The 17,174-nt window shown below is 36.6% G+C and overlaps 1 protein-coding gene across 1 annotated transcript in view; it reads right to left on the reverse strand.

The window, feature by feature from the left end:
- CLSTN2 (calsyntenin 2) overlaps positions 1-17,174 on the reverse strand; it is a gene marked incomplete at both ends in the record, with an annotated part of 273,204 nt that overhangs the window by 73,281 nt on the left and 182,749 nt on the right. The window contains 3 exons of the mRNA XM_081328917.1: positions 4,609-4,730; positions 4,965-5,213; positions 7,741-7,926. Of these exons, the coding sequence (XP_081185043.1) occupies positions 4,609-4,730; positions 4,965-5,213; positions 7,741-7,926 (557 nt within the window). The remainder of the gene's footprint in view (positions 1-4,608; positions 4,731-4,964; positions 5,214-7,740; positions 7,927-17,174) is intronic.

The following is a 17,174-nucleotide window of genomic DNA, read 5'->3' on the forward strand; positions in this document are numbered from 1 at the left end:
AATATAGCCAGTCACAGGATAAATGTAATCAACCAGGGAAGGAAAATACAGTATAGGCAGGGAAATAAAAATATGAAATCTGGATGAACATTTTTATTTTCTACCCAAAACGTATCATTATTAATTATGGATTTTCAAGACAAAGTGGTTTTTATAAAAGAAAGTGCTAATTACATGAGAGTAACATATCCATGCATATTAAAATATCTGGATGCCCCTCCTCCCATTTTATACCCAGAATATATTTTGGTACACACACACACAGAGATCCATGTCCCTTTTTGTAAAATCAAATGCTAGTCCATCCATCTGTCCATTCCTCATTTGGTCATTGACCATAAAGATTTATAATCAATACTAATATTAAAACCATTCTATTAAATAACATGTATACTATAAGAATAACTAGAATTTAAGGTCCTAGCATAAATATAAAAGCATAGGACCAAGTACTATCTGCATATGTGTTTCTTTGGGTGATTGTGTGTCTGTGTAGGATTTCAAAATCAACTATGAATACAACTATATACATTTATGTAAGAGGCTTACAATTATATAATGCTAATCAACAGCACACAAATGGCTAAAACAGTACATAGAATCACTAAAATGTTAAAATTCACTGGTATTTCAAATTGATTATTAATAGTATGGCTACAATATTATGGGGTATAAATTTAAATAGAACCTAGAGTTAACAGAGTATTTAAAGACTGAATATACATTGCCCTAATCATCCTGAGGACTCCAGTGAATAAGAGCAAATAATGTGGCAAATAGCTGTAACATCCTGCATAAAATACCCAAAAAATAAAATTAGCAACTTGCTATGTCAATGATACTCATAAGCAAATTGAAAAACATAATATACCTTTTTCTGGCTTACTTTAGTCCACATTGCAGGGGCTGCATTTTTTGGCCATGTCAAACTATTAGGAGATGAATAAGAGGATTCCTAGTGCAGGGATAACCATTTTTTTTGCAACCATGTTACATTTTAAAGTTCAATTTGTTTCTGAAAGAGCAAACAGGTCACCAAAAGATAAAAATAAAAATTCTTGTTCTTTTGACTTGGGGGTACAGTATTACCCCCAAAAACCTATTCACAAAATGGGGAAAATCATCTAGAAAATCAGTGATTTTGCCTCTCAACTTTGGCACTATGATCTTTAGTTTCACTGAGGGTCACCAAAAGGCTGTCAATATTTTGCGCAGTCTTGTGTACCTCTGTAACTTTGTTTCAGATCTCAGTTAATGTCTGGAAAATTCCAGCCAAACCTGGTAGATTCTTCTGAATATAAGAGCAGTAATGCAGAGAATGTAAGCAACAATCTGCCACAAACAGATATTATGCAGGTTAGGGATAAGAGAACAGAGTTGTGCTGCAGAAGATGAAAGCGCTGACATGACTGGAAAAATATTCTGGCTGAGATTCCTAGTCTCTTAGAAACAGCAAATATCATATATGGTTACTAAATATATGCTTTATAGTCATGTTTATACAGGAGTTTATGACAGCCTGATCCAGACATAGAATTGGAATAGAGGGACATTTTAGAGTGAATTTAAAACTGTCAAGTAATTTAGTCATTGTATATAAGAAACTTCACCTCAGAATATGAATAGTATAGCAAAGATCTCATCTGAGAAAGAAAACTTAACAAAGAATTTATTAAAATAAGTCTCTACTATCATCTCAGATGCCACACGTAACTAGGCATTCAAGTGATTCTATGCCAGAATTGCTCGTTTTATATATTGTTTTTGCTGCCAATTAAATTGAATTAAATTAAATTAAATTAAGTGGATTCATAAAATATTATTTCATTGTCATACACATATTCATGTCATTTTATTAACCTGATATATAGAATTTGTTAAATATATAAAATCATTAAGTAGATGTTTATATTACACACAAACACACACACACACACACACACACACACACACACACATACAGGGCTTTTTTGTCATAGAACGCTCAGAACGGAGTTCCAGCACCTTTTTTGGATGGAAACTTGTAGGGTAGGCAAGGCGGGTTGTATGACACGTGTGAGTTCCGGCACCTTTTTACATATATATATATATATATATATATATATATATATATATATATATATATATATATATATATATATATATATATATATATATATATATGCAGTTACTACATAAACTACATAAACTGTGCATTCATCTTCAAATATAGATTATAAATAATATCTTGTACATTCTTTTCAGTGGACACATATAAAAATCACCTCATGCTGTGCAATATAGTTTTCTTAATTAAGTAGGTTTTATTTCCAGGAGGGTATAGAATAGTAACCACAATCACTAATTAATTTGTAATGATTCTCAAATAAGCACTACTATAGCATATGGAAATTAAAATAAAGAAGAATTTATTCAGTACAAAAGAGGCATCTGCTAGTTATCTTGCAACTTCAAATAACCAAACTAAATGAATGGTACAGGTAGTTGTTCCTTTTATAACCATTCAAAGTTAGTAGGACCACGGAAAAGTGCTTTACATCCCATAAAGGACCCCCAGCCATCATAAATGATCATGCCGCTCCATGGTCATATGACCACATGTTGGGAGGGTCGGCTTTACAACTACTTATAGCATTCTGCAGTCATGTGATGATTCTTGATGTTTTTGCTGTTTTTTTTAAAAAAACCCAGCCTATCTGCAATCCACTATGTAAGAAATATGTGTATAATAAGTAAACAACATGTGTTTTTTAAAAAAATAATTGTGGAATGTTCTAAGTATGATATGGGAGGGTGACATGTTGCATTCACAAGAAAAAAGTATCACTGAACAGGCTAATATTTAAAGGCATTTTAATTTAAAGTTAAATTGCTATTGGTTTAAAATCAAAATCAAATTTAATTCTGAGATGAAAGCTTTTTTGTTATATAATCACTCCCATTTTTTAAAAAAATTCTAAGCATTTGTATAAATTTTAGGGAACTGGTAAATGAGTATATACAAAGAGATTTCCAAAACTAAACAGAAAGATATAAATGTAAAAAATCAGGATTTTTTTTCCTTTTGGTATCACTTTCTAGTTTAGGAACATTGTCACAGGAAAACTTCTTTTACTTTCTAGTTTAGTTGATGTATTGTTGGAATAAATTGCCTTGTCAACTGATAAATACCAGGGCAGCACTGGCTTCAAAACTGATTTGGAAGTACTTTGGACCTCATGAGAAAATAACAGTTCTTAGTTCTTTTAGAGTGGCATTACCTCAAAAAAAGACCTTTTTTTTAAAAAAAGTCATAAGGTGATTCTTAAAACAATAACATCTTTTCTTATGCCTTGCACAGATGTCTGAATAACATTGGGCTCCTTAATGAATAGCAAAGAGATATTGTGCTCTCACTCATGCAATCTCCAAGCATTTCTTTCAATTCACTTGCAAAGTGTTCAAGCTCCTAATATCTATCCATTTCAGGAAATTTATTACATTGCACAGTGTTAACCTTCTTCAGTACCAACTGTCCACTTGCATGAGGTCACATGGCTATTATAAGCAATCAGCTTGAAAAAAAGATTTTCTGCACCTCACAGGCTGAGTAGAGTGAAAATATTTCTTTATTATAAATTTTCAGTAGAGTTGCCACAACCTTGTACACTTTGTTCAGTGATGGTGACTCTATGGGATAAGTGTGCTGAAGGAGATGAAAGACTCAGAAAAATAAAGTCTCTGAAAGCACCCACTGTAATCTCTGATCACTTCCACATGAATGGGCTATGCCATCATAGGATCAGTTCTACAGCCTAAAAGTTACAATGCTTTTGAAGTTCCTAATGCTGAACAGCTTAGCTTCCAATTCGGCTGCTGCTTCAAATTTAACATTCTGTAAACTTTCTGGGAATCTTCAGAACTGCTTCTCTAAATTGCACTGGAGTGTGTGTGTGAGAACACCTTTTAACTTCCCAAACAAATATTATATATCTTAAGATATACTGTATATCCTGAAAAACTTGGAGGAAAGAAAAAATGATGGAAGACTAAATTTTGGTAGAAACAGAAATAATTTAATGTTCAACCATAGCCTCCAATTCAGTGGTGGAATCTTGTTTTCTCTAGTTATAGTTGGACTCTTAACTTTCATTAATTGAAATTGTCCTGGTTAAGAACTTCAACAACATCCAGTAGAGCAGAGCCCCCCAACCTTTTGAGCACCAGGGACCAGTTCTGGGGAGACAGATTTTTCTACAGATCGGAGGGGGTGTGGTTTCACATGCTGCTGGCCTTCTGTGAATGGGGCTTTGCTTGTTTGTGTGGCACAGTTTCTGGCATGCCGCTACCTGGTGCCAATCCATGGATGGGGTGGGGTTGGGGACCCCTGCAGTAGAGTACTCATTCAGTCATAATTCATGGTTTAAGAATAGATACTATTATCTGCAGTAGAAAGCTGTTCAGTCTGGACTTTCCAAGCCTGGTGCTCTCTAGAATATTGAACCTTAAGACCTAGAAATTTCAGGTTGGTAAATGCAAATTTATATTATGCACAATTAGGTACACTATTCATGCAACATTATAGAGGAAATTTTAAGGAACAATGATAATAAAAGGTAATCTATGTACCTGGTCAAGCTTCCAGTGAAATTCTGCAGGACGGAAGGTATCAGCTTGGTCAAAATCTTTCCGTAACAAAAATACTAGTCGACAATTATGCACATAAAGTGCATAGTGGTGTCGATTCATTTCTAAAAATAAATAAATAGATCAAGATGAGAAATATATTGGCATGTGTAATAATTTATTAAAATCAGATTATACAATTATTTGAAACTAAATTATTACAAATCAATACTTAATTCAGTGAAAAAAAAGATCTTGAGGCTAATTCTTATAACATTCTTATGGTATTTTTCAATATCTGTTTGTATTGAACATTTAAATCTGAGAGAAGAATGAAGGAAGTATAGATTCTTAGTTACCTGTCTTATCAGAATTACACAAAATAGTTTCTTTTTCTGCTCTTAATCCTGGACTTGGGCCATGCTTCATCCACATGGTGATGGTAAAGTGATCAGTTAGATTCTTTGGTACTATTCCATCAGGAATTTTGGCACCTTGCTTTCCATCAAATTTAAAAACCATGTCATTGCTGTCCATCAGAAGACCAGCTGTCCAGTTATTTGTAGCACTGTGTATTGGTAACAGGTCAATGGCACCTGAAGATGCTCCTGTGGATGACATACAATGAAGAGGTTGATGAGATACTAATGGGAAAACTGTTATCTGAATTTAGTGTATAAAAGTCAGGATCACACTTCATTTTCTCATTTTAATGACAACAGACATTTTTTGCATTTAATCTTCTCAAGCTTAATTCCTGTCCATTAAAAGAGTATTAGTGGTAACAGCAGGATTAAGTAAGTTTGTAGATAGTCACTGTCAGGATGCCAAGAGGCTAAGCTATATAGACCAGCAGCCCTGTTTTAATTATATTTTAATTTATAGAAATAACTTTTACCTATATAATCATGCTATTCATATTTTTAACATGTGGAGTATGGGTATATGTCAACCTAATAATCAATAATTTGTTTCTTCAAACTCTTTCACAATAGATAATTTCTTAAACTATGACCAATATCACTTTATACACTGATTACAAAAATTAATAACAATAAAAAGAAAAATAAATTGTCCACCATTATATGAACCTTCTCTTTGTTGGCTCAGAATTAACTGGATGCATAAGGAGGTTCACTACCAATACTAACACTTCTTTTACCCAGATGTGCTCAGACATACTATGGCACATTTCAGGAAAGAGTACACAGACTATTATAGAGGATCCAAAAAAAGAGAAAGGAATAGAATATTGAAAGTCAGTTTCCATTACTGGGGTGACTTATTTTTCCTTCCTTCCTTCTTTCCTTCCTTCCTTCCTTCCTTCCTTCCTTCCTTCCTTCCTTCCTTCCTTCCTTCCTTCCTTCCTTCCTTCCTTCCTTCCTTCCTTCCTTCCTTCCTTCCTTCCTTCCTTCCTTGAAGCAATGGATGGAAACTAATCAACCTAGAACTAAGGAGAAATTTCATGACAGTTAGAAAAATTAATCAGTGGAACAACTTGCTGCCAGGTGTTGTGGGTCTCCATCAGAATAAAATCTTGAGGTTAGTTCAGAATAAGAAGAGATTGGACAACCATTTGTCTGAAATGTTACAGGGCAATGGTGGGATTCAGCCAGTTTGCACCACTTCAGCAGAATCGGTAGCTAATTTTTTGTTGCCCAGGCCCAGAATAGGCTTCCAGAATCGGCATCCACACAGAGAACTGATTGTTCACATATTTGAATCCCACCACTGGTATACGATTTCCTGCTTGAGCAGGGGTTGAACTAGAAGACCTCCAAGGTCCTTTCCAAATCTGTTATTATGTTACTTTTCTGCTTAATACTCCATTATTTTCTAGATACAATATGGAAAGTCCATTGCTGTTTACAAGATTTGTGCTGGAATTTGCAACTGTTTTGATATATAACAGCTGTTGGTTGGATAATGTTGGGATTGAAGTCATCAATTTCCCTCCGCCCTGTGCGCTCCCACAGGGAGGGCCTCCTCAGGGTGCCACCGGTCAGAGAATGTCATCTGGTGGCCCCCAGGGGGAGGTCCTTCTCTGTGGGCGCGCCAGATTTGTGGAACCGTTTGCCGGTTGAGCTCCGGATGGCGCCCGACCTTCGCTCCTTCCGACGCGATCTGAAGACCTACTTGTTCGAACAAGCCGGCCTGGCCTGATGGGGATGGGTTTGGATTTTAATATTGTTTTAATGTATTTTAACTTACTGTTGTTAGTTTCTGGGCACCCTGTTTAATCTCTTTTAATGTTTGTATTCTTGTGGCAGTTCCAATAAAGGCATTTGGCTTAACTGAGAAATTCAATTTGGTAACTTCAACTTAGTGATGAAGATTACTTTAAAAAGTCTAAAGAGCCTTTTCACTATCTTTGCAGAGCCCCAGTAAAAGAATTGTATTAATTAGTTAACAAGCTGGGTATCTGGTCATCTGTATCCTTCTACATAAATAAATGGCCTATTTTCCCTGATATACTGATGATGAGAAGGATCAAGTTCTATCATAATAATTCAGCAAATATTTCAAAATAAGTTTTACTGCTGACTATGTACCAAGCAAATCCATTTTTTCCAAGAATATTGTTTATATGAATTATCTATGCACTTATTACTGGCTTCAGGCATGCTAACTGCAGACATGTGATCCTTGTCCCCATATAATCGAAGATCAACAGAAAAGAAATGTGCCTTTTAGTTTCCACATAAATACCAGCATTGCCACTAAAGGTAAAGGTAAAGGTTCCCCCACACATGCGTGCTAGTCGTTTCCGACTCTAGGGGCCAGTGCTCATCTCCGTTTCAAAGCCGAAGAGCCAGCGCTTGTCCGAGGACGTCTCTGTGGTCATGTGGTGGGCATGACTAGACGCCAAAGGCACACAGAACGCTGTTACCTTCCCACCGTAGTGGTCCGTATTTTTCTACTTGCATTTTTACATGCTTTCGAACTGCTAGGCTGGCAGAAGCTGGGATGAGTAACAGGCGCTCACTCTATTATGCGGCACTCGGAATTCGACCCACCAAACTGCCGACCTTCTGATCGACAGGCTCAGCATCCTAACCCACTGAGCCACTGTGTCCCTAGCATTGTCACTACCAGCTCATAAACACCCAGAATTATACATAAATTAATATGTACCACATAATTTCTGCAGAGATTTCTCCGAATATGTCTCACGATCACAGCCTTTTCCAATATAGTTGGTCTGAAGCTCAACAGTGGCATGGATAGAAGAAACAGGTCCATCACAAGTCTCCAGGTGAATAATGGGAAATAAAGGTATGCTCCCCGAACCAGGCTTATATTCAATATGTCTTTTCCAGTCTAAAAATAGAAATATTACTACATACTACAACACGGCCAACAATGTAACATGTTTTATGTCTACAGACGTATTTGTATTTTGTGCATTTTTAGAAACAGAAGTGAGATGCTTGTGTTTTAAAAAATCAAGGACCTAGTCAGAAGTGAAATTTAAACAAACATTTCATTAAATAATATGTCAACTGCAGATTTCTTTGTTCCCAGCTGTGTAAACAATAAATAACTTAATGTAAAAGTCAACCAAACTCAACAAAATTGTTGGGAAGCTGTTCAAAGGCTGCTAAGATAAGATTTTATAATAAAGATATTTGTTTTAGTTCCATTCTATTCAAAGGGGATACACACTGAAATCATACATACTGTACATTTTCAATCTGTTCAGGTGTTGAGATTTACCACATTGCTATAATGACTTTCACTTTCCAAGCAGACATTCATCTGAATGCGTGCAGGAGATAAGCTGGGCTAGCTTTTCTCTTGCAATCATTTGTACCGAATCCTGAAATGTTATAGGAAAACCTTCAATTGTCTGGATGATATCTGCAGGGAATAAAAGTTAAGTTTAGATTATGCTTGAATGTGGCTTTAAAGTGCTTTCCTATTCTTTAGATTCTAGGTCAGATCTTATTTTTTCCCATCAGGCATTTGACTTATCTCGTGAGTCTACACACCTTGTTGCAAAGTAGCTGCATAGATAGGTTTTAATAAACTTCCTTGTGCATTCAAGCTATATATGAGGATAGTTCAGGGTTAGTCTATTTTCATAACCAACATGTTCACTGATTAAATTTTCCTTGGCCAAGAACCCTTAGTGTATTCCAGGAAACAAAATCCTGATTCTACAATTATTTCCACATGTGGAATGCTTTACAAATACAGGAGCAAGACTACTCCATACCCTTAATTACAAAGTGGCAAGCACATACATACTCTAAAAAACCTCATAAACACATTTATATTTCAGTGAACTTCACTTATGTATAAATAAACATATTCATATATTACTAATTCAATCCCTGCCTCTTTTCTTTTGACCAAGACCTGTTATGTTTCTCATTGCAAAAATTTAACTCATGCTATTAGACAAGCCATATATTTTGCAAAATCATTTTATATTAATAACTCTTTTGGTTCTGTAATATTTTGAGGGATATAAACATTTTTAACAGTTTGATGATTCTAATTGTCTTTCCCTAGCCACAAAAATTCTAATACAGACATAATGAAGTAGACTCAGAAACACTTGTAACAATGGGTCAGATATAGTGATTTGCAATAAGAGTCACTGCTTTAAGTTGAATGATATCACTCAATGCCCTTGATCTAAAGATACTTTTAGTTATATTTTTCCAATGCTATGAATTTGTTCATATATTTATGTATTATGGAAGGATAGGAGAAAGCCATCCATTTCTATATTATTTAAATTCCTAAAGTGTTTTTAAATTTATGCCATAATACATTGCCAAACACATGAATGTAATATATATTAATATTCCTCTTCCCTCCCTCTCTCCTTTTCTTCCTTTCTCCAAGAAAAAAAATACATTCCTACATCAATACATCAATATTGGTTAATATAGTTCACTGTACCATGTGAAGAAGTGATATAACAGCTGTTCAGAATTTCCCAGCACAAAATAAATCCTATGATTTGTCATAAATTTCAACATGTTAAAGTATTATTTGCAACCTGAAAATCTAACTTTATTTCAATTCAGTGCAGTTTGGAACATTAATACTTTTATAGACCTTTCACCCCCTTCATGCATTACTGCCCTGTCATGGCGAAGGGGCTTGTGTAATTCAATGAAGCTATGAGCTATGCCGTGCAGGGCCACCCAAGACGGAAAGGTCATAGCAGAGAGTTCTGACAAAACGTGATCCACTGGAGAAGGAAATGGCAACCCACTCCAGTATCTTTGCCATGAAAACGCTATGGACAGTACCAAAAGGGAAAATGATATGATGCCCCTCAGGTCAGAAGGCGTCCAATATGCTACTGGGGAAGAGCAGAGGGCTAGTACTATTAGTGCCAGAAAGAATGAAGCGACTGGGCCAAAGCCGAAAGGACACTGAGCTGTGGATGTGTCTGGTGGTGAAAGGAAAGTCCAACACTGTAAAGATTTTTTCTCCATAGGAACCTGGAATGTAAGATCCATGAGTCAAGGCAAACTGCACATGGTCAAAGAAGAGATGACAAGACTGAACATCGACATCTTAGGTATCAGCGAATTAAAATGGACAGGAATGGGTGAATTTAATTCAGATGACCATCAGGTATACTACTGTGGGCAAGAATCCCTCAGAAGAAATGGAGTAGCCTTCATAGTCAATAAAAGAGTAGGAAAAGCAATACTACGATGCAATCCTCAAAATGACAGAATGATCTCAGTTCGAATCCAAGGCAAACCATTCAATATCACAGTAGTCCAACTCTATGTGCAGAAGTAGTCCACAGTAGTCCAACCACCTGTGCAGAAGAGGATGAAATTGACTGATTCTATGAATACCTACAGCACCTTATAGAACTAACACCAAAAAATGATGTCCTTATCATCATGGGGGATTGGAATGCTAAAGTAGGAAGCCAAAAGATAACCAGAATAACAGGCAAGTTTGGCCTTGGAGGACAAAATGAAGCAGGGAACAAGGCTGATAGAATTTTGTCAAGAGAATACGATGGTCATAGCAAACACTCTTTTCCAACAACTCAAGAGACGGCTCTACACATGGACATCACCAGACGGTCAACACAGAAATCAGATTGACTATGTGCTCTGCAGCCAAAAAAGGAGAAGCTCTATACAGTCAGTAAAAACAAGACAAGGAGCTGACTGTGGCTCAGACCATGAGCTTCTCATTGCAAAGTTTAGGCTTAAACTGAAGAAAGTAGGGAAAAGCACTAGGCCACTCAGGTATGAATTAAATCATATCCCTGTTGAATATACAGTAGAGGTGACAAATAGATTTAAGGAATTAGATCTGATAGACAGAGTGCCTGAAAAACTATGGACAGAGGTTCGCAACATTGTAGAACAGGTAGCAACCAAAACCATCCCAAAGAAAAAGAAACGCAAGAAAGCAAAATGGCTGTCTGAGGAAGCTTTGCAACTAGCTGAGGAAAGGAGGGAAGCGAAAGGCAAGGGAGAAAAAGAAAGATACGCCCAATTGAATGCAGAATTCCAGAGAATAGCTAGAAGAGATAAGAATGCCTTCTTAAATGAACAGTGCAAAGAAATAGAAGAAAACAATAGAATAGTGAGGACCAGAGATCTTTTCAAGAAAATTGGAGAGATGAAGGGAACGTTTCATGCAAAAATGGGCATGATAAAGGACCAAAATGGCAGGGAGCTAACAGAGGCAGAAGAGATTAAGAAGAGGTGGCAAAATTACACAGAAGAACTATACAAGGATGAGCTTAACATCATTGACAATCACAATGAGGTGGTCACTGACCACGAGCCAGACATCCTAGAATGTGAAGTGAAGTGGGCCTTAGAAAAGCTGAGCAAGAACAAAGCTAGTGAAGGTGACAGTATTCCAGCTGAGCTATTCAAAATCTTAAAAGACGATGCAGTAAAAGTGCTACATTCAATTTGCCAGCAAATTTGGAAAACTCAACAGTGGCCACAGGATTGGAAAAGATCGGTTTACATTCCAATTCCAAAGAAAGGCAGTGCCAAAGAATATTCAAACTATCGCACCATTGCACTCATTTCTCATGCTAGTAACGTTATGCTTAAAATCCTACAAGCTAGACTCCAGCAGTATGTAGATCAAGAACTACCAGAAGTACAGGCAGGATTTCGAAGAGGCAAAGGAACTAGAGATCAAATTGCCAACATACGCTGGATCATGGAGAAAACTAGAGAGTTCCAGAAAAACATCTACTTCTGCTTCATTGACTATGCTAAAGCCTTTGATTGTGTGGATCATAATAAACTGTGGCAAGTTCTTAAAGAGATGGGCGTACCAGACCATCTTATTTGTCTCTTGAGAAACCTATATGTGGGCCAAGAAGCAACAGTGAGAACTGGACATGAAACCACTGATTGGTTCAAAATTGGGAAAGGAGTCCGGCAAGGCTGTATACTGTCGCCCTGCCTATTTAACTTATATGCAGAGCACATCATGAGAAAGGCAAGCTAGATGAATCAAAAGTTGGAATTAAGATTGCCGGAAGAAATATCAACAACCTAAGATATGCAGATGATACCACTCTAATGGCGGAAAGTGAAGAAGAACTAAAGAGCCTCTTGTTGCGGGTGAAGAAGGAGAGTTGAAAAGTTGGGTTGAAACTTAACATTAAGAAAACCAAGATCATGGCATCCGGCCCTCTCAATTCCTGGCAAATAGATGAGGAAGAAATGGAGGTAGTGACAGATTTTATTTTCCTGGGCTCCAAGATCACTGCAGATGGGGACTCTAGTGAAGAAATTAAAAGACGCTTGCTCCTTGGGAGGAAAGCCATGGCAAATCTAGACAGAACACTAAAAAGCCGAGACATCACCCTGTCAACAAAAGTGCATATAGTCAAGGCTATGGTCTTCCCAGTTGCAATGTATGGCTGTGAAAGCTGGACCATAAAAAAAGCTGAGTGCCAAAGAATTGAGGCCTTTGAACTATTGTGCTGGAGAAGACTCCTGTGAGTCCCTTGGACTGCAAGGCGATCAAACCGGTCAGTCCTAGAGGAGATCAACCCTGACTGCTCTTTAGAAGGCCAGATCCTGAAGCTAAAACTCAAATACTGTGGCCACCTAATGAGAAGGAAGGACTCACTGGAGAAGAGCCTAATGCTGGGAAAGATTGAGGGCAATAGAAGAAGGGGACGACAGAGAATGAGGTGGCTGGATGGAGTCACTGAAGCAGTAGGCATGAGCTTAAATGGACTCCAGAAGATGGTAGAGGACAGGAAGGCCTGGAGGAATTTTGTCCATAGGGTCGCGATCGGTCAGACAAGACTTCGCAGCTAACAACAACAACAACAAAAGACCTTTCACAAAAGTACTCAGGGCATATTATTTCAAAGAAAGTCTTCTAAGGAGTATTCTACTTTAATCAGGATGATTGAATTATAATTACCTGATTTCAAATTGAGACTCAGTCATAAAAGGTTCCTACTTTTAATAATATTGCTAGCTTTTATACCTATATATGTTTCCAGATACTTATTAGAGATCTTTCATACTAAAGTCAAAATAGTAATTTTTGTTGTTGTTGTTAGTTCCGAAGTCGTGTCAGAGCCATCAGATACATCCACAGCTGAGCGTCCTTTTGGCTTTGGCCCAGTCGCTTCATTCTTTCTGGCGCAACTAGTACTAGCCCTCTGCTTTTCCCCAGTAGCATATTGGATGCCTTGCGAGCTGAGGGGCTCATCTTCCAGCGTCATATCTTTTTGCCTTTTGGTACTGTCCATGGGGTTTTCATGGTAAATATACTGGAGTGGGTTTGCCATTTCCTTCTCCAGTGGATCACGTTTTGTCAGAACTCTCTGCTATGACCTGTCTGTCTTGGCTGGGCCTGCACAGCATGGCTCATAGCTTCACTGAATTACGCAAGCCCCTTCGCCACGACAAGGCAGTAATCCATGAAGGGGTTAGTAATTTTAGTAATCACTAAAATTAATGATTCAAAACAATCACCATAATTAAAGATTCCTGTTTGCACAGTGAATTTTTACAAATATATTGCTTAGTTGTCAGAGACACTTAGGTGTTGCACTCATTCTTTAAATTAATAGTCCTATTTAAACTGTAATTAGTATGTCCAGATATGCCTTATGCAAGACTTTTAAGGCAGAACAGGTTGCTCATATGCAAAATTTTGTTAATGCTATATTTTGCTTCAGTTCAAGTAATAATTTACTCAGTTTGTAAATGAAGACAGAAATAATAATTATTCCATATAAATAAAAGGAGTTGCAAACTAATGTTTCAATACTTAGAATTTAAACTGTAAACCTTGCTATCTTTATAGTTAATGCTTTAATTCTACCTTAGAACAATTGCTGAACTAGCACTCAGCAATACCTATGGAAATAATGTTCTTTCTTTTAAATGATCCAAAGTAGATTTGTTTTTGATTTTGCAATAAAGATGAGCTAAAATTGGTTTTTCTCTCCCTTTTCATCATAATCCTAGATTGGGGTGGGCTACCTATTACGGTATAAAGGTAAAGGTAAAGGTTCCCCCGCACATGTGTGCTAGTCGTTTCCAACTCTAGGGGCTGGTGCTCATCTCTGTTTCAAAGCCGAAGAGCCAGCGTTTGTCCGAGGACATCTCCGTGGTCATGTGGCCGGCATGACTAGATGCCAAAGGCGCACGGAACACTGTTACCTTCCCATTGGAGTGGTCCCTATTTTTCTACTTGCATTTTTACGTGCTTTCGAACTGCTAGGTGGGCAGAAGCTGGGACGAGTAACAGGCACTCACTCTGTTATGCGGCACTTGGGATTCGACCCGCCAAACTGCCGACCTTCTGATCAACAAGCTCAGCATCCTAACCCACTGAGCCACCTCTACGGTACAGAGACAAATAAAAGGCCATTTTCCAGTAGCACTAAATGGACAGAATCAAGGCAATAAAGGTAATAAATCAATGCATACTGTAAGTGAGACATTCTAGGACAGAGATCAGCTAGCAATTTAAAAGACCATTTCAGGAAATCAGCATCTTTGCATGTGCAAAAAAAAGTTTGGCATTGGCACACTGTGTTAAGTTTGTTTGTAAGTACATTAATTATCCATGCTAGTATCTGTTCCAATAAGACAGATACAACAATTGCTATGAAAAGAACTTTTTATTTCTTTGTTAGCCTCTGCTCACTGATCATAGAATTTATATTTCACAATAGTATCCTTTTTTATGAGTGAATTTTAACATTTCTGCAAAGTGAAAGCAGCACTAGCCATCAATATAATGTGCCTGGTTATGTGATGGATATGGGCTTACTTATTAATAAATATATATAGCTGCCCATCTCACAAAAGCAACAATGTGTGGCTAGAGAAATTAAAATTGAACATAAGCAAACCAATAACAATAACATTAAAAGTCAATAATAATGTCAGCAAAAATGCAAGGAAAATGTCCTGAAGTCATTGAATGCAACCACAAGCACTTCTGTGACACCCATTTCACAGCCTCCCCATTGCCCCCCCTGTACCTTAACTAGCCAGGAAGAACATTTCTTCAAGTCCAACAGGATCAAATTTCATGTGGAATTTTGTCGGGAAGGTTATTTTTTATTTTAAAAAAATCTTGTTAAGACTTCTTTCAGCATTTATACTACAAAGTTTCCCACCTCAAAATGACAGGAAACCCTGCTCAAATATTCTGGTGCTTGTGGTTAGAGGAGGGGTTATAAGCCCTGATCTGGGTAAGAAAGGGCTGAAACTGTCAAAGGACACTCCAGAGAGCAGCATTGTTTCTGAGAATGAAGAAGAAGGGAAATGTGAAGCCCTGCAGATGCTCCAACCAATCTAATGACAATTCTCTATCCTAAGGGTACAAAAATTTAGAAAACGAGAGCATTTCTCTATTTTTTGCAAAGCTATTTCATAGTTTATGTGACTGTATAGATGTGATTATCTGTTCCATATATATCCATGTAGGCTGGTAGCAGCAAAGGTTTATAAAAGAAAAAAGCTGCCTAAGCTTGATCTAAGTCAGATAAGAAAAGATTGATCAGACAAGCACAAACACTGTACAGTTCAATGGCCATGAAGGCTTTTAGATGTGCTTTCTGCCATGATTCATAGATTGTGTTATCCTGTGTGATTTTGGGCAATATGCAAAGAAACAAGAATTATTATGACAGTCCTAAATGAATACAGATATTTTGATATGAGAAAATTTATGAAAATGTTTCTTCCACAAACTTCCTTTTAATATTTCACCTTTATTTACTTATTAAAAGAACAAAAAAATTAGCACAGATCACTAACTGAAATTGTGCAATTTTTATATACAACTATGAAAATCTTTATATAAACCTGTTTAAAATTCTGTAGCCAATGAGAAGATTGAATTAAACATTATCAATATGCATACAAGTGAGCCAAGAAAGTTGTAACAGCTGAGATTAGGAAGGACAAACTACTAAAAACAAGTCCCAAACTGTATTCGCTCTGCCAACATTTACAATGTTGTAAGTTGACTTTTACGATTTTGAAAAAAAAATCTCACTCTCAAGGACAAGAACTTTTGACTTCTGTAGCCTTAAGACGTACATATAATATACTGCTCAAAAAAATAAAGGGAACACTTAAACAACACAATGTACTGTATTTAATAGTAGGATGTCTTATCTTGTGTTCCCTTTTTTTTGAGTAGTATATAAGTATATATATTCTTATATTGTATATCATCAGCAAATGCCATCCGGAGAAAGCTTACATATTAATTCATAAATGGGAATATGGAAAAGAAATAGACCATATTTATATTTCTGTTCAAGATGATACACTTCTCGCTCTGTATAAAAAAATCTTTTTAAGCACCTGGGAACATTAAAAAGGAATGTGACCTAGATATGTTACCTGAGATACTTTTATATTATGTTTGCATTGATTTTAATGGATCATTAAATAGGTCAGACTTGATACTTAATCAGTCACAAAGACAATGCTAAAAATAAACCCTTGGCTGTTATTGCATGCTATGTACAAAACATAAAACATGCCTAATTATTCTTTCTTTTGAAAAATATAGATTTACCATAGATTTACATGATCAAATAATTTATTATCTGTATTTTGAAACCAAATATTTCAGATCCCATGGGCTGAATTAAAACATCATAAGACTCTGTTCTAATCCATCAACTTATAACTTTCAAGTCTTGGCCCAAATTCTACATACTAATGGGATTACTCTTTGGATACATTTTCAAATTACTGAAGACTGGCATGGATGCCAGTGCTACTACAATGGAAAAGTTAGGATTTTGAGTGACTCTTTGTGCTGAACAGGAGAGAGAAATTCTGCTCCAAATTTCTGGTGAGAACATTCTACCTCACACCTATTTTTAAGGCCTTATTATAATTATTTGGGCTAGTGGCAGCCAATTGTATTGGCCTTATTATTACTCTGAGCCTACCAACTGCTCATTTATGAAAACCAGAAACAACTGAAAAATGGTCACCAAGCTTCTGTATAAATTGTTGGTTTTATTGGTTTTATTAACACCATTGGTGGATTCCTTTCACTGCTGATGGCAGTTGTTTTATTGTACTGCAGCTGAT

Source organism: Vipera berus (genome assembly GCF_964194415.1).
Source record: "Vipera berus genome assembly, chromosome: 5".
Taxonomy (NCBI): domain Eukaryota; kingdom Metazoa; phylum Chordata; class Lepidosauria; order Squamata; family Viperidae; genus Vipera; species Vipera berus.